Below are 21,630 nucleotides of genomic sequence, written 5' to 3' on the forward strand. Positions count from 1 at the left end.
AGCTGAAAGAGCTGAAAAGCAAATTGTCTTTCAAAAGCAGCAGCAGAATCGCCGCCTCGAGCAGCAGAGGACGAGTGAGTTAATGTATTCAGATCTGTGTTTTTTTTGAAGTACAGTTACATAAATGCCACTATTTTTCCCACAACAAAAGTCTGTCGGTTTATATTTGTTCCATCAGCTCCATCTGTGAAACCAGTGATCGGTCCCAAATTCATTCTGCAGCGAAAACCTCCAGCCAGATTCATTAAAAAAACTATCTTCAGCCACAAGAGGAACAAGAAGTCCTGCAGCAGATGGTCCGTTCCTTGCAGAACATCCTGGAGTTGGTGTGTAATTGCATAAAGTACAGTAGTGTTTTAAATGAGGGGTAAGTACAGTTTTCTGGCTCTCAGGAGAACATCGTGAACCAGAACAACAACCATCTGGAGCAAAAATAAAAGCATACATGCAGGTGTCAAGTGTTGTACTGCTTTAATTTCCAACAATTGGCTGGTACACTTCCAGACGAGACGACAGACAACGTGTATTTACAGTGAAACCTCCATGTAATTCGCTTTTCTTCACATGTACAGACATCCAAACCATGTACAGTATTTACACCGTCAGGTCGCTACTAACCGAGCAGCCGAGAAGGAAAACGCTCACAAGCACACTATTATCCTCCTTAATGTCGCAGTTCTGGGAGTATCTGCTACAGAAAACTGGAATATCTGGTGTTTAGTTATTTAAAAAACAGAAGAAAGAGTTCATTTACGACAAGAAACTGTTAATTTTAACATAGCACCACCAAATTTTATCAAAAAAGAGGATGTGGGGATCTGATTTCTGTTTGTTTCATGTAAATATCCTGTTAAAACTGTGATAAAACACAGAATAAGACTAATTACAAGGATACTAGTGTGCATGTAAGCATGTTTAGGTGCAAATAACAGAAGAACGGTGGGATATTAAGTGTCTGAGTCAATCTGAACGAACATAAAAAATGATTGTTTAGCTGCACACGAGGACTTGAACACCTCAAACCGTCGCCGAGCTACATAAAACCTCCAAATCAACCACAACAAACAGGCCGATCTCACGCTTCACTTACATTATATACAAACTGTAGTATCATTCACATATACATTTTACATTTTAAGGTCATAAAGCAAATAACTATGTACACTCTGTGCCGGCATATGTTCTAAATCTTCTCTAAAGCTCTCGTAAAATCTCTCTCTGGTGCTTCAAGTATCAGTTCATTCACAGGAACACCACTGCTGTCAGGGGAAAAAAAACCTCAGCCGTGTTTTTCTCGTAAAAACTAAACTGGCGAGATGGTAAACTGCAGCTCCGGGCGGTCGGGAGCCAGAAGGATTAAGGTAATTTTTGAATATTTTTAATAAAAATCTGTTGGTGACGGCGAGCCAAAGCTGCAGTTGTGAGGATTTCCCGCTGCCAGCAGCCAGCAGCACTTCAATAAAGTGACTTTGATATAAAAATAAAACACACAAGTGACGGTAGATAAGTAAATCCAGGTTGATTGTGATTGTAAAAAACACTATGATCTGAGGTAGAGTGACACTTGGGGACACTGACTGGTAGAACTAAAAATATCCGGTGAGGTGCTTCCATTGAGGTTCGGTTATTCTGCTTAATTTTGGTATTTACGTCTCATAAATTCTGATAAATATCTACAAGAAGTGTCTTTTGGACCGTTTGCGTCGCTCTTGCTGTGATTTAAGGAGATTAAAAAGTAAAACTGAAATCTTCTTCAGGTGTTTTGACTCACCTCTCAGCTCATCACATTCATTCACTGTTAGCATCGACAGCTCTTAGCAAGATACTGTACACTTTAAAAGAATACAAATCCCCAAAAAGAACAGAAAACTAAAAAAAATATTAAACAACACCCCCACCCCAAAAAAAAAGAAGAGTAGAAATCAACACTGATGTTTCGGCTGCCTTAAATATGCTGCAGACTTGTTTCCTTTGTACAGTAATCAAATAAAACACAGCATTAAAATACAGCCTGGAAATGATACAGCTGAAAGGTAAAAACACCTTTTTCTTGTTTGTCACAAAAACAATCCACAACTTCAAGCTTAAAGATGAACGAAAATCCTTCCAATGAAAATATTTTTCTTCCTCCGTGTGATTTTTAAAACGTAGCTGGTCCCTCCTCGTGGTGGTTTTCTGTTAAATCAGTGGCGTCCAACGTTGGCTCCACCTTCCTTCTGGACTCTTCCGTCCAACAACATGATGGCAGCTAATCTGCAGCTCCTCGCTTCCTCGTTAAAGAAGCTTCCTCATCGGTCGCAAGATGTTACATATCCTCCGTCAGTATTTTTAGTTCCAACTCCTGACCACTGGAGCTCAACGCTGTCAATCTTCTGACAATAAAAATACACTTAGTCCCGCCACGAAGGCAAAGAAAACGAGTCCTTTGTTTACAAAATCGATGGACTGATAATCAGACGATACTGTCCTGCAGCAGCGGCTCGAAGTCCTCGTCGCTGGCGGTCGGCGGGCTTTCCTCGTCGCTGCCCGGGAGCGGCGTGTTGATGTGGACGCCGGCCAGCGAGGACATGGACTCCTTGCTGTCCGGGTGGGGCTTGTCGCTGAGGGACATCTGGGAGGACGAGGAGGAGCAAGACGGCTTCTCCGGGATGAAGAGGGCGACGAGGAAGGCGACCACGACGGTGCACGCCCCCAACAGGAAGGGAGGACCGGGGATGAGCGCATGCTGAGGGCGGAAGAAGAAGTTTAGTTTGTTTTCAACAGCACAACTAGCTAAAGAACATCCACGATTATCAGGTTGTGATAGTAAACGACACAATATGTCTGGGACGGCTCCAGAAATGTTTCGCAGAGGCGACCAAATGGGAAAAATCTTGGGGCGTCGCACCAAAACCAAAAGACAAAACTGGATTCTAGTGATGTTGTTGTATAAACTATCCTTCAAAATTTTAGGGTCACCCAGACAATTTCATGTTCTCCATGAAAACTCACACTTTTATCCATGTGCTAACATAATTGCACAAGGGTTTTCTAATCATCAATGAGCCTTTCAACACCATTAGCTAACACAATGTAGCATTAGAACACAGGAGTGATGGTTGCTGGAAATGTTCCTCTGTACCCCTATGGAGATATTCCATTAAAAATCAGCTGTTTCCAGCTAGAATAGTCATTTACCACATTAACAATGTCTACACTGGATTTATCATTCATTTAATGTTATCTTCATTTTTAAAAAAAAAATAAAAAAAGCTTTTCTTTCAAAAATAAGGACATTTCTAAGTGACCCCAAACTTTTGAATAGTAGTATATGTGAGTGTAAGAGTTAAGATATCAGTTGCTGATATACTTTAGTCTCCCTTTTAAAGACAAGATAACTCTTTATTAATCCCACAGTGTGGGAATTTGCAAAGATACAGCAGCAATAGTGCAAACATTTAACCCTCGTGTCGTCCTGCGGGTCAAAATTGACCCGGTTTAAAGTTTGAAAATGTGGGGGAAAAAAACATATTTTCACAGTGAAACTACTGATGTCCACATTTTCAACATTTTTGGGAAATCTTTGAACATTTTGTGGCGGAAAAAAAGAAATGTTAAAAATGTTTCTTAAGAACATTTACAAAAAAATTATTTTTATGTGAATGTTCTTAAAGAAAATATTAGAAGTTTTACTGATATATATGGAGTCACTTTAGATATTTTTAGGATTTTTTGGAAGATTTTTACTCATTTTTGGAAAATATTTACAAGAATTTTCTTGCCAAATTTGGGGGATTTTTTAAAATAAAACTTTGAAGGGAAACTTTTAAGGAATTATTGGAATTTTCTTACTGTTTTGGTGCCCGTAAATGAGGACAGCAGGAGGATTAAGTACTAGTTCAAAATAATAACATTATTGCACAAATCAGTGGTATTTTAAGTAACAGAAATACCAATAGAGTTTTATTATTGCACATATTGTATCTAAGCAGAAACAGCCTATAGCTAAGTGTCTGTAGAAAAAGAAATATTGCACAGGTGTTTTTTTTTTTTTTTTTTTTAACAAATTATCTGCTGTGCACAGACAAATACAGTTGACATTTTAGCTATTTGACTGGCCGTTGTTCAAAATAACTTTAAAAGATGCTGCAGTTTCTTTAAAAGAAGAAACCTCACCTGAGGCAACATAAACTTTGGATATTTTTAGAAAGACTAGTACATTAAAGACACATCTACAGTATTTTGGTGATTTTGATTTTTAAAAAAAAATGTGGTTAGAATTTATCAAACTAGCCACTTACAGCCCAATAAAATGTGTTTCTATTGTCACTCGACTACCATTTGGTGGTTACTTTATATATTAGAGAAAATCTGCCTAATAGAAAAAACAAACATGACAGAAACATATTTAGACTTCAGTAAACGGATCAAACTTTTACGGAAAAATAATATCGAGCTTCGTTCTAACTCAGGACTCAGCTGTTCCAGAAACGATTTGTTCATATTCATGACTTAATTAACTCAGAGGAAATAATACTAAACAGCTGGAAGCAACAAACTAACCTTCAGCTCTCATTAATATTTAGCATTTTAGCATTAAAGTCGGTTTAAGAAATAAACATCCTGCAGTGACACAATCTGTTTCCAGAGTCAAGCCATTGTTTTTAAAACTTGTTGTGAGGAATGGATTGTATCTGAGTGGATTCTAACCTCAGTGGGACTGTGCAGAGGCAACGGGTCAATGTTAAAATCTCCCTGGATGGGGTCCATGGTGTTGAGCTCCACGTTGAAGAGGAAGAAGATGAATCCATACAGAGCTGGACCCAGACCGTTACATAAACCTCTGATCCCAGTGATCATCCCCTGGACCACACCTGAAGAAGAAGGACACAATTCAAGGAGCTGAAGACACGATACTACCGCTGATACATTTCACTAGCAGCAGATTTATTTCTGTGCCTGGTTGAGCAACACATACTTCAGCGGAAAAAATCTATAACAACACACTGACCTATTGATCTGAGGAAAGAGGAGAGAACAGGAGCACCCTAGTCTCCACATCACAATATTCCTACACAGCTAAACTGCATTCTCAATGACAGTTTGAAGGGAATTTCTGAGTTAGGGAGTACCAGAGGTAATAGGAGGCATAAACAAGAGTTTTTGTTATTGTTTATCATCAGTTTTCACTTGCTATGTGATTCAGTTTAGGGAACTGTCAGGCTTTGTTGGACATTTTTACATGTTAAAAAAGCTTGGTTAAGGTCTGGTACCAAAATTACTTGGTTAGTGTTATTAGAAAGATATGGTAAAGTAAGGTAAGGTACTGTAAGGTAAGGTAAGGTAAAGTAAGGTAAAGTAAGGTATGGTAAAGGGAAATATTGCACATGAAAAGTGAAATTGCAAATTAAATTGATATTATTGTTCAGATTTAAGTGTGTAATGTTTCCAAAATAACTTGGTTTGGGTTAAAATACGACTCTTTAACTACATGTTTGAAGTTTCTCCATATATTTTCTGGGTTACCATGGTGACAAGTCCATCTAATACATGATTGGTTGACTGAAAAGCAGCAACACTAAAGCAACAAAATCCTTGGCAAAGAATCGTTGAATAGAAACGTATTTGTGATATAAGCAAACACAAACTTGCAGAAAATATCCATCCATCCATCCATTATCTATACACCCCTTAATCCTCACTAGGGTCATGGGGGGGCTGGAGTCTATCCCAGCTGACTCAGGTGAAGGCAGGGGACACCCTAGACAGGTCACCAGTCTGTCACAGGGCTACATACAAAGACAAACAAGCACTCACACATTCACACCTACGGGCAATTTAGAATAATCAATTAACCTCAGCATATTTTTGGACTGTGGGAGGAAGCCGGAGTACCCGGAGAGAACCCACGCATGCACAGGGAGAACATGCAAACTCCATGCAGAAAGATCCCGGGAAAGCCGGGACGCGAACCAGGGACCTTCTTGCTGCAAGGCGAAAGTGCTAACCACTACACCACTGTGCAGCCCTTGCAGAAAATATGTTTCCCTTAAAACACAATTGAGATTGCAGGAACTGAGTTAACCAGAGAGGAGAGAGGATCTATATTCTTGGTCACCTTGTTTATCAGGATCAGCAGACTGTGACACCAGAGCAGAGACTGCTGGGAAGGTGATGGAGGACATCGCTGCTACAGCACCAGCCGCCCACATCATCCTGGCAACGCAAAAACACACATGGTTAAAGGTGTGAACGTCTGATATTTTAGTAAATGTGATTAGGAAAAACCTAGAAATGGATACAAAATACTATTATACAAACATTAGGATGTGCTTCATGCAGATAATCAGTTGGTGGCGATAACTTTACAGTCTTCTGTTACCATTAAATCACGTAAGAGTAAAAGATGGACGTAACTAAAGAATCGCCAGTCACATATCAGATAGAGAAAAGGGCGTTTCTGTTCTAATTTTGAGGAGGATCACAGTTTCCTCACCATGGCTCGGATCCAAAGCCGTACCAGGCCAGCTGAAGGATCTGGAAGCCCAAACCCAACAGAACCGTGTTCTTATTACCCAGAGTTCTCATCAGCAGAGTGAGGAAGAGAGTCTGAGGAAGAAGAAAAAGAGGAGGAAATATTTAATATGGTAAGAATGTTATGGAATTCATCAACATCTATATGTGTAAAATGTTGTCTAAAGACCTTCTAAAAACTTACCTGTGCTACGATAGATAGAATGCCCACCACTCCGATAAAAACAGCGATGGTTGTTGAGGAGAAGTTTATGACCTGACAGGGAAAGATAAAAATTATGTTGTTTTTAGCACTGCTACTTTTACAACACAACTTTGTATAATAGGTAATATCTGAAAAAAATCTGAGTTATCTACAGTTATCTGTATTAAACAAATCATAACTATGAGGAGGGGTATAAACATCAAAACTTCATGCACACATCTGATATTTCAAATTAAGCAATAACTTAATGAAATAAGATGGTGTCATCAGCGTAAAAATGACATCTCAATGGTCAGTTGGAAAATACATGATTTATATTATATTACCTTATGTATATTTTGTACATTGAATAAATTGTAGAATACCAATTTCTCTACTAATACAAAAATCTGTGCAATGTCAGTATTTCTTATATCAGTATTTTCTAGTCAAGGAACACTTGATTTTTAATATATAGATCAAATAGACAGAATATATAGATGCTTTAAAGGATTTAATAATAACATCAGTGCACTATATGTCCTTTGCATCAACGTACACAGACATAGAACTATATAGTAGCAGTAGTAGTATAGTTTGCAGTCTTTAATGGGATGTATTCAGTGAAGACATAGAGTAACTTCCAAAGAAAAACCCAATGCAATCAATCAATGCTGTCTGAATCGGTGTGTGTGATCCTGGCTGTGTTGTGTTTTTGTCCAGAAATAAACAGTGGACTCATCCGTGGCTCGCATCAACACAGTGTGGGTTGTCTGTCTTTGGCCTATTTTTGGTTGCGTCATGTTTACAGTTGTGGGCAGAAGAATAGTCCATCTTTAGGTAGAATCCATCTGTGGTCCTGCTAGTCAACATCCCCGAACACTTTGTCGGAGTTGTTATATGAAGCAAGAGAGGTAAATCAAGTTTTTCTTTGTTGAGACGTCAACGGTTGTCCGAGATACAGCATCAGTTACCCTAAACTATCCATCCATCCATCCATTATCTATACACCGCTTAATCCTCATTAGGGTCGCGGGGGGGGCTGGAGTCTATCCCAGCTGACTCAGGTGAAGGCAGGGGACACCCCAGACAGGTCACCAGTCTGTCACAGGGCTACATACAGAGACAAACAATCACTCTCACATTCACACCTATGGGCAATTGAGAATGATCAATTAACCTCAGCATATTTTTGGACTGTGGGAGGAAGCCGGAGTACCCGGAGAAAACCCACGCATGCACAGGGAGAACATGCAAACTCCATGCAGAAAGATCCCGGGAAAGCCGGGACGTGAACCAGGGATCTTCTAGCTGCAAGGCGAAAGTGCTAACCACTACACCACTGTGCAGCCCACCATAAACTATCTATTGTTGTTTATGATGGCCATTTTTGGTCCAGGTACCTTGCGGCTTTGAGTTGGGCTTTCACTGTGATGCCCAATTTACCCGAATCAAAACATTCTAACTGATAAAGCAGAAGAAAAAGGTCATGCATGACAGAACATATTGTACATTAGCTGTAGTACCTGGTTGCCCCACTAGGTGGAGCCTTTAACTGTTTCATAAGATGGATGCTGGGTTTGTGTTTTATACTGTAGCGGCTTGAAGGAGCTGTTTTTTCGACTACAGGAAGCTTCGTATTGGCAAACAGAGAGCATTGAGGGGGTTTAGCTAGCAACGAGCACCATGACAAAGACTTATGTGGTTGTTCATGACTTCTAGCCAGACTTCAAATATTCAAGTTCACCACGAGCATTTTTATAGTGGAGGGGCTAATTTAACTGAACCATATATGAAAGGTCTGGAAGCAGAGTGGTCTAACCCACTTTCTGTAGTTTTTGAGAAAAATGGGTTCAAAGTTTCGTGTTTTCAAGAATGGGGAACAGTTGAAGCAGAGAGACATTAATCATATAAGACTCGGGATTTTTTATGGGTTAGACCATTCTGCTTCTATCCCTGTCATTTATGAATATCACGTCTGTGAAAAAAAAGTAGTTGTATCAGTACAAGGAACATTGTTTACTGTACTACAAACGTTTTAACAACCGATAATTGATTGATGAGACTATCGATTAGGAATATTGTTTAAAATTTGCATCCTTAAGCAGCAATTAAGTGCATGAAGAAGCAGTGCCTCACCTGTCGCAGGTAGAGGAAGAAGCTGGAGTACTGTCCGGCCTCTGGCAGGTAAGACAGGAACACGGTGATGCAGATCAATAAGACCGTGGAGTCCTGACCAACCTTCCTCAGAGACTGTAGGACAAAGAGAAACAGGAAATACAACACCGGCACTGTCAGACGATCAGTTAGCCTTCAGTTAATGCCTGGGACAAAAGGGTGAACGTCACAGCCGGTGAAGCACAGCTGACTCCCTTCTCACTTCATTTTATCATTACCCTAGCAAGAGCTGACATAACTGTTATCGCACAGCATCGTTTAATTATTAATGTCAGTGAGTCTGAGGAACATTGAGGTGCCTTCGCCCACATCTCCACTCCACACACTGAGGCCAGGAACAGAGAAGAGAATCAAATCATTCATTAAAAAAAATAAAGACTTTATGCAACTACAAAAGAAGACAGAGTAATCAGCTATGAGCTTATTATTCTACCAGCCAATCGGATTTGTAAATTACTGTTTACTGACAGCGAAGGGGTCGGCCTGCTCCCAGGATATCGGCGCCCCCCAGGTGTTGAGCCTCATCTTGTCCGGCAGGGACTCAGGAACGGCCAGAAGGATGAAGCAGATGTCGGCCAGAGCGATCAGCGTGGCCACCAGAACCACCAGGTTGTCTCCGTACCAAGCCGACAGGTACGCTCCGATGGCCGGACTCGTCACCAGGCTGGCGGCGAAAGTGGCTGAGACCTGGAGGACAAGGAATGAGTTTCAGACGGTGGACATCCTACATAACGTGGCTCAGAAAGCCAGAATATCTGATCTCCTGCTCAGAAAAGGGCAGTAAAGTGTTGGCGTGGAGGTTTTTGTAAAGCACGGAAGGAAAAACACACATGAGGATTGTCTCTCCAGATATTTTCACATTCTGCACTCTAATTAAGCTGAACTGTCAGTTTCTTTGCTTCTAAGGTTGTAGATTCAGTGTCAGCCATTCTATCTATTTATCTACCAGACAGATGAGGTCATTTGGTTTTTCATTTTAGGAAGGATATAGCACAAGGACTTCCTCTACTCTGAAGCTCTTATGTTGGTCGTTACAGGGTCTAGCAATACGTGCTCTATCTTGTTTAGTTTTTTGTTTACAGAACAGTCCAGGCTATCTAGATATTCCATTATATTGCTTTGAATATTACCCTTTGCATCAACAAAAACACAAGATGTGCTCCAAAGTGGCAAACTCCAGGGCTGAAATACGAAGCGCAAAAAAACTGCAGTTCCTCAAGTGTCCACCTGAGGCTGGCTCCAAAAGTGAGTCAATTCCCATAGACCTCTATGTTAAAATGACCAACTTTATATTGGAAATAAACATATTGACATCTTGGAAAAGCAGCCATTTAGGGCTATATAGCTACTTTCATAGGTCATGACATCTTTGTTCTGGATAGATTTTTATATAATTCATCATTTTGATTTTTAATGAAGCTTAAATTTTTGCATAACTAATGGTGTGGCCACTTTGTGCCATCACAGGTGAGCTATATACCCATAAACAGAAAAATCCAAGATTTAAAAGTGAAATTAATGTTTATGCGGCAAAAACTGCAGTTCCTCAAATGTCCACTTGAGGCTGGCTCAAAAATTGAGTCAATCCCTATAGACCTCCATGTTAAAACGTCCCACTTCACAGCAGAAATAAACATGTTTACAGCCTGATATAGACACGTTTTCGCTCTCAATACCTACTTTCTTAGGTTACGATAACGTTGCGGGGGGTATATTTTTATATAATTCATCATTTTTTAAGTTTTGCATAACTAGGGATGTGGCCACTTTGAGTCAAAGGTGAGTCTGCATAAACGGAAAAATCTAGTGTAATCTGTTTAAATTGTAATAAGTCTTAAAGTTATGCATAATTAAGAATAAGGCCGCATCACAGGACGATTGATTGTCTCTACTATGTGTAATTTAAAGCTGTATATACTTTAAATTCAGTGAAAACACCTGAACAGTAGTTCTTACCAGACCATAGGCTGTACTCCTTTCTCTTTCATCTGTCACATCGGCGACGTAGGCGAAGATGACCGAGAAAGTGACAGAAAAAGCTCCAGACATGGAGATCATGGCGAAGTACCACCTGGAGGACGAGAAGGCGAGAGAAGACAGTTTCCTCAAACTGTTCTGTGAATGACTAAAACCTTAGACACATTGGAGGATTCATTAAAAGATCCGTCCCTAGAATGGTGGTTAATTAATTTGCTCGTGTAAAACATTATACAACCAAACTCAAGCAATGGAAAAACATGCAGAAAACATTGTTTATATTAGCTTGAAAACCAAATTCAAAAATTATCATTTAATGTGAAATTCTTATACTTTGAGATGTATGGCACCATTAAATGCTGGTAGTAGTGACATCTTTAATTGGGAAATTGTCCAAAAACTGCCAATGATGGTGGGAATCTGCATGACTTAGAACTTAGAAAATATATGTGAATAGTGCAGAATGGAAATAACTGTCATTATTATATTATTATATGAAGTGTTCATTCATTAGTGTACTTGCAGAAGTGAAAAACCAGACAAATGTTTGAGCTGTCAGTATGTAAAAAGATGTGGTTTTGCTCTTTTTTTGCAATCTGATATTAACATATCATTGCACAGATTTATTAGCATCTCTGGAATGACTGCAAGTACAAGCGGAACTAATGTGGAGATAAAAATAGCTTTGAATTAAAAATTATTCTTTCTCGCACTTAATTACACAGAAAAGCAACCATCACTGCTGGAAAAGTCAGGTCATGCAGTTTCATTTGATATTTCCTGCAATAAATTCAACTTAAACAAGAAGAAAAGATCTGAATTTGTGTGTTCTTTGGTTCTTTCACTCCAGGTGACACCCTGGACTTCACCTGCATCTCTTTGTGTATCGTATAAACAGAAACCACTGAGTCCTACCAGGGGCTGAGCCTCATCAGGGGAATCGGAGCGCAGGTGAAGAAGACGGTGACCAACAGGAAGGACCGCCGGCCCCAGACGTCCGATAATGCACCAATCAGAGGAGCCGACATGAAGGACAGCAGACCCTGGACAGGAAGAGGCGGAGTCAGTGACGACACAGACTGTGAAATATATTTATATCCGATCTAGATCTTTAAATGACTCTGATGAAGTCATGGGGATGTATTAGAGGAAATTGCGGGTATTTTTTTATAGAGCAGAGTTGCAGGAAAATGCAGGTTTCAGCATTTTTGAAGCCCCATGAAATAGTCTAATGTCAGGATCTGCTGACCATTCTTTTCAAAACCAACTTGCATCTCCTGTTCTATGAAGTTACAGTAATAAATTACTGGTGAAATATGTAAATATTTACATTAGACGTCAGAAAACTGATGTGCTGAAGTTCTTACCTTCACCCCCTGAATGAGTCCATTCATTAGGAATGTGTGCTGGGGGAATGTTTCATGTAAAACCTACAAGAAAATGAGAAAAAACATGATTTAAACCTGAATACACTCGATAGTTTCAGAAAAACAACAGCATTCATGAAGCAGGATGTTGACAAACTCAACATACCACCAATCTATCTTCCTCCACAACATCAAAACTAGGCTTTAATCATTGATGAAAGTCGTATCAAAATATCATTTTTAAACCCATCCAATTAGCAAATGCTGCAATTTCGCATTGATGCTATGACCCAGGTTTCAAACTTGTGTGAATAGTTCTGCTTTTGATGATATCTTATGTGATAACACTCCATTGTATGTATTAGATCTCTATCTATAACCGAACATTGAACTGAAGATGGACTGTTCAGCCCTAATTCAAACTACTTGTTCTGCAACAATCAAACTATGTATTTTTCTCTTTAACCTACAAGATATTTTTGTACCTTGCAATCTGAATGAGTGATATGCACATTATGTAACTTTCAAACAATCTGTCTAGTCACTTTTTATGAGTCCAAGAGGTTATAAATCATTAGACTGTTTGAAACCTTTATACATGGATGCTTAAGAGTTTTGGTAAAAACATAAAATATTTTTTCTTCATGCTTGTCTTGGATAATTATGCCAAATTTCTACATATCAATGAAGAGCAACTTAACCTCCAACCCTGTTGCTATGGTAACAGCATGTGTCAGTCATCCACCTCAGTTTTAATCACAATAATGACTGATATTTGGACTCCAACTTACCTATTTTGGTTAACATGGCAAAGCAGATTTTTAACATTTCTACAGAACAGCGTTGATGGACGTTTCTGGTACGGGTAGTTCCAGAACCCTGTACTATCAAAAAGTGAATTTACATATAATTTTGTGATCGCTTGCTGAAAGATTTGTCTAAAAATGAACTAATAACAACTAAAATGATAGTTTAAATCAAGAAATCTCCATTTACAATCGGAATCAGAGTCAAGTTTGTGGTCAAGTAGGTTTTCACAGATGAGGACTTAGTAAAATAAGAGGATTTAAAAAGAAGCAACTGGTTCAAGTCATAGAAATGTTAACAGTAGGCAACCTAGGGAATTTTAAACAATAAACTGTTCAACTGAGAATATGGAAATATACATCGTAAGCAATTTCAGATGTGCCAAAAGCTGTGTGTTAATGTAACATAGTGGGTCTCTGGTATTAGATTTAAGTGCTTTTCATCAGCCAGAGCTCAGTAAGAATTAAAAAACTGCTGATGTTCATATTCAGACTGACTTTTCTAAAGTGCAACGTGATTTGGAGATAAAAACTTACAATAAATGCTGTATATATATGATGACGCTGCTGGAATGATGTTATAAATCTCATCATCTTTCCCCCACATGGGAGCTGATTCCCGTCCAGCATCACTCTACATTAAAACACTTTCTGGGATGTCGATGCATCACGGCGTTACTCACAGTGAGCATGGGCGTGGTGAGCAAACCCCAAGCGAAGAACTCCAGGAAGATGACCACCACCGCGTGATAAACACTGGGCCGGCCGATCCCCTGCTGGAGCTGCAAAAAACAAAGGACAAACATGTTTTATAAGCATGTTTTAATGGGATTTACACTGCAACGGGACTCAAAACTCCATCAGTTACATGAGGAATCAATTAATAAAGTCTGGAAAAATAACCCCACTGACACAGATGCTGTCAGTGGGGATTGTTTGAGCTGTTTGAGCTTGGAAATTACAACTTTAAAGTCTGAACTGTAACATGAAATTGCAAAGTAGGGCAGCACAATTAATATATTACTTGCGATATTGATGTTTAAAAAGCATGTAGATAAAATAACTGGGTTCCATCTTGGGTAAATCTAACATTAGAACATATTATTTTACTCTTTTTAAAGTAACTTTAGTCAAACGTTGTCTGAAAGCTGCTGCAGTAGCTGAGTGGAGACTAGAAGCTTCTCTGTGCATAGCTACTTAAACTGCATGTGAGGTGTTTAAGAAACATCTGTAAATTGTAGTGTCCATTGATAAGCACATGTTCAACAAATAAGGAGTTTTGTGTGCTATTTTATTTAGATTCTGCACCAAACTCAACCTCATTTTTAGTCTTATTTTGATGCAAAAATGGGTACATTAGCAAAAATGAAAGTACTTCCTCGAACACTGTGCCAGTTGTGGGAAGTCATTGTCTCCTTTGATTGAGTAACCTCAAAGTTCTGGGTTGTTGACACGTGAAAAGCTAAATATTACTGCAGCTAAAGCCCGGTGTGATTCAGCATGTGACAGAAAATCCAACCAGGATTACAAAAATGCAAACATATTTTGGCAAACGGCATCATTTTAATGTGTAATATTTACCTCATTTCGTTGTGTACACGATGAACTAAACCCATTTTCTAACATTGTCGAGTTGCGGCTGATTAAATCACAGTGAGTATTAAAACTAGAGCACCCCACATGCATGACTACCAGCCTACTGACACAGATAAACAGGATTTAGGTGGCGAAATGGACCATTTTCTATCTTTAGTTTGACTAATAGCAGGTTCCACTAACACAGATTTGGACTACTTAGATAATGAGTTACTCATCGCTGCTCTTCTGCACCATTGTTTTCAGCAGCGATATTAAAGGAACATCATTACAGAGGCTAAGATTTCTTTCACCTTTAATATGTGACACAGTTTTTCTCTTGATTACTTCATTCAGTTTCAGGAACTGCAGTGAATGAAGTGTCTCCTTTTAAGAGTCAGTGATGTATTTGTTATCGTTTGTTCTACTGCAGTCGTGACTAGTTGATGAAGAGTCGACGGACGGACTGTAAATTACTGAAATTGACTGATTTACTGCGAAAACTCTGTTGTTTTGACATGTACATCCGAAAAACATCCCAGAAATCCATGTCAAAATGAACAAACTTGGGCTCAATGGATCGGAGACATTAAATCAATATTAAGTTTGTGTTTTTCTATCACCAGGTTAAAGTAAGATTTGAAAAACAGCAGCAAAAACTGACATTTTTACTTCTACCGAATCAAAACTGTCAATTAGAGAAAGGGTTTAACTGATTATTACTATCTGTAATCAATCTGTGGTTTCCATTGGTTTTGGTTTATCGACTGGTCATGACTTACAATCAACACTGATGGATAAATGTTGAAAAGTTCTCTATTAATTAAACATGTAAAACATAATTAAAGACTTTTCAATTAACTTTTGTGTTGGAGTTTGTCTTATTCTAAAGTTTGATATTACTTTTTTTGCAAATGTACAGACAGGAGATGAAATAAAGAAAAACAACAACATAAGGTGTCTTAAGTATTAGTAGTGTTTACTGGGTCGTAGTGTTTATTTCTACTGTTATTTTCAGATCTAATTTCATTTATTGATTTCTTTATTAATAATTTATTTTAGTCTATTTGATGTATCATTTATTCCTTCATTTTTAAAAATTATTTTCTTATTCCATTTTCGTGATTTTATTCAATTTAACTTCTATGAGCTTTTTTGAAGATATATTTTTATTTAATTTCATCTGTTGTTTCCTCACTGCATGCATTAGTTATGATATTATTATTATAGTGCAGTTGTTTTGCTGCATTTTCATTCCTTTCATCTGTAAAAAAATGGAATTGCATTTACAGTCACATTATTGATTTATACAAGTTAAAGGTTGATGTTTTTCCTTTAATTGGTCACCTGTCTGTATATCTATTCCAAATATTGGTTTTCTGTCTCTTAGATTGCTAATAATAACCAGAATAGACTCCAACAAAAACTAATTGTTGAATTTATAGGAACTGTGCCTAAAAACCTTCCACAGCAACACAAAAAAAAACCCTTTTATTTTCATCATAGTAATACTAACTTCTTTGTTGAAAATGCCACTCCTTCTATAAACGGCAGCAGATTGTGTTAATAACAGATGTAGTCATTCTTCAAGTACAAAATGATTTAAACTGAATTTTTTTCCCCTTTGGACACAGTTTACTGTTACAAGTTTCTGACATTTAACAGACTAAACAAGAAGCAAACAGAAAACAGTTTCCGGCTCAGTCTGGTTCATTGTATTGTTCTTGTTTAGTGCTGACTTGTGAATGGTAAAGTATAAACTGAGAACACAGCATCCGGAGCAGAATACTAAAAGCGAGCAGGGCCTCCCTTCGCTTGTAAACAGCCTCAGTTCTTGGTGTCGTGGATTCATCACCATGTTGGAAACATTCCTTTGAGATCTGGACAGGGGAGGCCACTGTGTACGATGCTCAGATCGGCTGCTAGGAGCCCAAAAAGTGCCAGAAAAAACATCCTGACACATTTACAGCAACGGCAGCAGCAGCCTGGACGGTTGGCAAGAAGTAGGTTGGATCCGTTGATTTGTTATTTTGACCTATTATCTAAAGACTCACAGGAAATGGAGATTCATCAGAGCAGACTGTGTTTTTAAAGACATTCTGTTAGAATATGACAGCCTTAACACCCATTTACATTAACGATATCTTTAGACACCAATGAGGGTCTTTGGCCTTTTTTAAGATCTTGAGAAACATTTTCAGGTACTACTTTACGGGATGTTTTTCACTCATAATTAGGCTCTTCAATGTCACTAATTGTTCTCTCATATTTTCATTGGTTTCCAACTTGTTCTTAGAGAAACTAAGATATTAAGTGGAATGGTAGCAAAACATAAATTAGATGGAAGACAACGGAAGTCTTTCGCAACACTCGAAAGCACGAGACACAGTATATGTATTTTGGTATTTAAGGGAAAAGTGATGGTCATTCTGAAATTATCTATACTGGAGCGCAGATCTGAGGGACTTCAAGAATCTCACCAATAGTTAAGGTAAAATTGGAAATTTTCTTCGAAAAGGATTTGTCCTCTGGGGATACTGAAAAGTTGGAAAGATGTCAGCAAGCAAGGCAAAAATCTGATCAAAATATTTCAATATCATGATCCTTTACACTCGAGGTGCCATTTATATCTGATTAAGTCTTGCCAAGTTAGTCATCACTGTATTTAATTGTTGAGTAGTCCACCAAAAGTTACTCAAAAACTGACATAAAGGTTGAAAAGCTCAATAGCAACAACCAATAATCCACCAAGTCAACGACGAGCCATTGGAGTGCAGTCGGTGTCCACCTCGTCTTTGGGAAGTTATCACAGAATTTTAATAACTATAAAATATAAAGCTGGGTATTGGAAACTGCAGTGTTTTAGCAGCCAACTTACATAAATCAGAAAAAAATACAGCACAGGCCTCCACCAGATTACAAAAAAGCACAAGGATCCTGTTAACTGTCTTTAATGTTAGTTAGCACATGCTTCCAGCTACATTTAAAAGTAACTGTGCAACTCGTATTCGAAATAGTTGATTAATTGCTTCAAAAATGTATAGATTATTCAATTATCAAAACAGAGCAGCTCTACTTTACACCATGTCTACATAGAAGACATGTTTGTAGTTGCAAAGAAAAGCATAAAAATACACCACAGGATGCAACAGTACGGACGAATAACAGGGAAACCCAATTAAAATATTTTCTGTGTGAAAATGGTGATGAGAATACACTAAAGTACACTTTCTTTCTACACTATATGATGCCTTACTGTGATGGTTACGCTAAGAAACCAACAGAACCAGTGAACCAAAGCTAAAACACCGTCTGAAAATCAGGATTTAGACCAGAAACTGTTTGAACAGACTGTAAGAGAGCGACATTATGAATCTAACATTTGACACCAGCTTCCTGTATGCGACAGTTTTCTGTACTCTGTGTTCTAGACAGTGTTTAGTCAGTGTCACGGTTCAATATTCAGTCCTACATCTCTGAAAAACATGCACTCTGCAGCACATTAACCTCATACTTCTGACTATTACACAACATATAAACATATTAGACATTCAACCACTTACCTGTTCCCTATTGAGTACTGCATAGTTGTGTATTTATAGATTCACTGCAGATATTCTGAGTAAATGGAATAAAAATACTCATTTTCTGGATGCATGTACTCTGATAATCCCTGAACATATTCGTGTCTTTTCACTAGATGTGCATCGCAGATGTAAAGCATTACACATAATCAATTTCAAACAATGCAATTAGGAAATCACAAAGGCTGCAAAACATATATTATGCAGGATTTATTTCTTATTATTATTGCTTTGTTTAAATATTTATAAGTCAGATGCTGCTCCAGAGTCATGACCTGCATCACTGTTTACATAAAGGTCCTACTGTTTTACTACTGGAAATATTTTATTCATTATTATTACTTTATTTATTTAACTTAACAGTCACAGCTTTTATTTGTTATTGTTTGAAGCAATTAGTGTCTTTAAGTTTCCATCCTTGCATTAGAATATTAAGTAGTTCAAGTTATGATGTTATATTCACTATGTTGTAAATCTATTACATAAAAATATTGATTTGAAGCTTTAAAAAAGTCCTCATTAATTAGCTACAGTGCCTACGAAAATGATTCATCTCCATCGAAGGACTGAGGAAGAAGAAGACGAGTAAGTGAGGCCACCAAGACAACAATGATTCCCTCTGAAGAAATCTGTTTTCACTTCTACATGAAAGAACGTATTTTTGTACATTTTTGTCAAAATATCGAAATTAAACTGACCATGATTCAATAAGAAAATACAAGAACCTTTCCTAGTCAGTGAATATCTCTTGGAGTCCAGTTAAATCCATCAATTAGAAACAAAAGGAAAACAGCACATCCGACAACGATTCAGCGTTGAAACAACAAAATTCAAAAAAATTTCTAAGTCACTAAGTATCTCTTCAAGTTCAAAAAAATCCTTAATTAAGAAATAGAACAAATACGGTGCAAGTGTAAATCTGCAAAAAAAAAGACCAAGCAAGAAAGAGACTAGTGAGGCCACCAAGACAACTATGATTCCTCTGAAGGAATTTGTTTTCACATTGACATGAAAGAACATATTTTTGTACATTCCTGTCAAAAAGCCAAATTAAATTAACCATGATTCAGTGTTGAAAAGCGATAAAACTGTGAGTATTTCTTACAACTCATTAATCTATATTACAACTGAAGATTATTGACATTATTGATTATTTTATTTAGTATTTTAATTTGGTACACGGTTAAAAATCCTCATCACAGCTGCCCACATCTGAAGGTGACGTCCTCAGATTCTGTTTTTGGTCTCAACATCCATAAACATTCAGTTCACAATAATCTAAGACAGATAAAAGCTATAAATCCTCACATGGCGTTCGATATCTAACAGCAGATTTCCCTACGTCTGACGCAAAGGTCATTTTAATTTCTGACATTTTATTATTCTGCCAGCAAATCCTTGTGCGCTGTGAGACGCTGTTGTTGCTGTTAAAATGGACGCTGTGCAGAGCGGAGCTGCAGTCTCTGGGTGGATTTCAGGCGGAGGGCTGTTATGTAACAGATGATGGATCCGTCCTGAACACATTGGCTAAGCTGAGCGTCTGAGGGCCACGCTGTCTCCATTACAACACCTACAGCCATTTTACAACACACCAGCTCCTTATTTTCACCTGGAACGTTTCATTGCTTCATTTTACATCCCAGTGACGCTCACATTAATGGCAGAAATAAGATTTTAACTATTTTATAGGGCTTTGCTTGCTTTGGTTAAGTGATTTTGGTGCTGTTTTGCTTTCAAAATGGCCAAAAAATATGATTTTAAAGCAGCATTGACAAGGCTACGTCATGTTAGAACACTTATTATGTCACACACACATACTGACCCTTTTATTTATGCCATTTTTAACACTATTTAAATTAAAATAGTGATTTTTTTAGGTGTAAATTAAGGTTGAACTGGATTCTATGTGTATTTGACAGCAAAAGGAACATTTAGGGAACATTTAACCCCGAAGGTTTCTTGTTTTTTGAGCTGTGTTTACCAATAAACAGCTAATTTCCAATAAGATCCAACATAATCTGACCATCAGGGAACCTTCAGGGAATGCTTAAAGAACATTACCTCAAGGTTTCCTGTTTCCTGTGCAGTGTTTACAAATAAACACCTAATTTCCAATAAGATCCAACATAATCTGACCATCAGGGAACGCTCCCTAAAGGTTCCCTGATGGTTCCCTGATGGTTAGATTATGTTGGATCTTATGGGAAACATAATCTAACCTTCAAGGAACATTTAAGGAACGTTCCCTAGAGGTTCCCTGATGATTAGATGATGTTGGATTTTATAGGAAACATCATGTAACCATCAGGGAACCTTTAGGAAATGTTCCCTGAAGATTCCCTGATGGTTAGATTAAGTTGAATCTTACAGGAAACATCATCTAACCATCAGGGAACCTTTAGGGGACGTTCAGAGAACGTCCCCTAAAGGTTCCCTGATGGTCAGATGATGGATCTTATCTGAAATATAATCTAACCATCCGGGAACCTTTAGGGAACGTTCCCCCAATGTTCCCTCAATGTTCTATTGGTTCCCAGCAGCTCCTGCTTTAAAGCATCACTGGAAGTAGCAGCAGTAACCGTTAATTAAAATGGCGGGTCTTCACCCACCGCGGCTCCGTCCTTCATGATGATCTTCTTGACCAGAACCACCCGACCAGCGGCGGCCGCCGGCGGCTCCCCCGCCATCTCCTCGCACCTGCCGCGGGTCACGAAGCATCCATGCCGCGTAGATATCCGCGGTTCTCCGGGTGCTTCCAGGATGCCTCCTTGAGTAGCCCCGAAGAGGCTAAAAAAACGAGCTGACGGTTGATAACGGAGAAAAACAGACGCCGTCACCGGTAAATATCCCCCAGAGTCTCCGGTAGATCCGCCGACAGGTTCAACAGCGAGCCGCGGAGCGAGAAGACGTCAAGCTGGACGGAAGCAGCAGCGCACTTCCGGTGTGTGCTTTCAGAGTAAAGGCGTCGTTCAATGCACAATCCCCCAACACTCAAACAGACGTCACAGGTTTTAGTGACCCATAACCGTTTACAGACACATACAATGGATATAAAAAGTGTTGGTAAAAATGGAAAACTTTCTAAATATTTTCATTCTGGAGTTTTTAAAAGAAATATTGTAAAGGCTTACTTTCCAACATGATATGCTTACATCAACGCAAAGATGCGATAAACTTTATATGGATAAGTACATCAAGACAGTGAAATTTACATATGGATAAGTACGGTTATGATATGGTGAGTTTACATATGGATATGTACACATATGAATTTACATATATACAGGTATGACATGGAGGATAATGGACCCACAATTGCAGTCAAAAAACATCATTGGCGGAACAGACCAGTGGTTAATATGATATTTTTGCACATGAAGAGCTGTAAAACAACAGTGTTACACCTTTTTGAATGATCTGGAATAGCTGTAATGGGAGAATACAGT

At 38.4% G+C, this 21,630-nt stretch overlaps 1 protein-coding gene across 1 annotated transcript; it reads right to left on the minus strand.

The window, feature by feature from the left end:
• Window positions 1–454: 454 nt before the first annotated feature.
• mfsd14ba (major facilitator superfamily domain containing 14Ba) lies at window positions 455–21,090 on the minus strand (the record flags this gene model as incomplete). Its single annotated transcript, XM_023265847.3, has 12 exons — window positions 455–2,725; window positions 4,690–4,853; window positions 6,098–6,195; window positions 6,476–6,588; window positions 6,698–6,769; window positions 8,837–8,950; window positions 9,344–9,562; window positions 10,832–10,946; window positions 11,768–11,895; window positions 12,220–12,282; window positions 13,709–13,807; window positions 20,794–21,090. Coding segments are annotated over 12 exons (1,755 nt in total), but the record flags the coding sequence as incomplete, so codon positions are not given.
• Window positions 21,091–21,630: the final 540 nt, after the last annotated feature.

The sequence above is a fragment of the Amphiprion ocellaris genome, chromosome 17 (genome assembly GCF_022539595.1).
Source record: "Amphiprion ocellaris isolate individual 3 ecotype Okinawa chromosome 17, ASM2253959v1, whole genome shotgun sequence".
Classification (NCBI taxonomy): Eukaryota; Metazoa; Chordata; class Actinopteri; family Pomacentridae; genus Amphiprion; species Amphiprion ocellaris.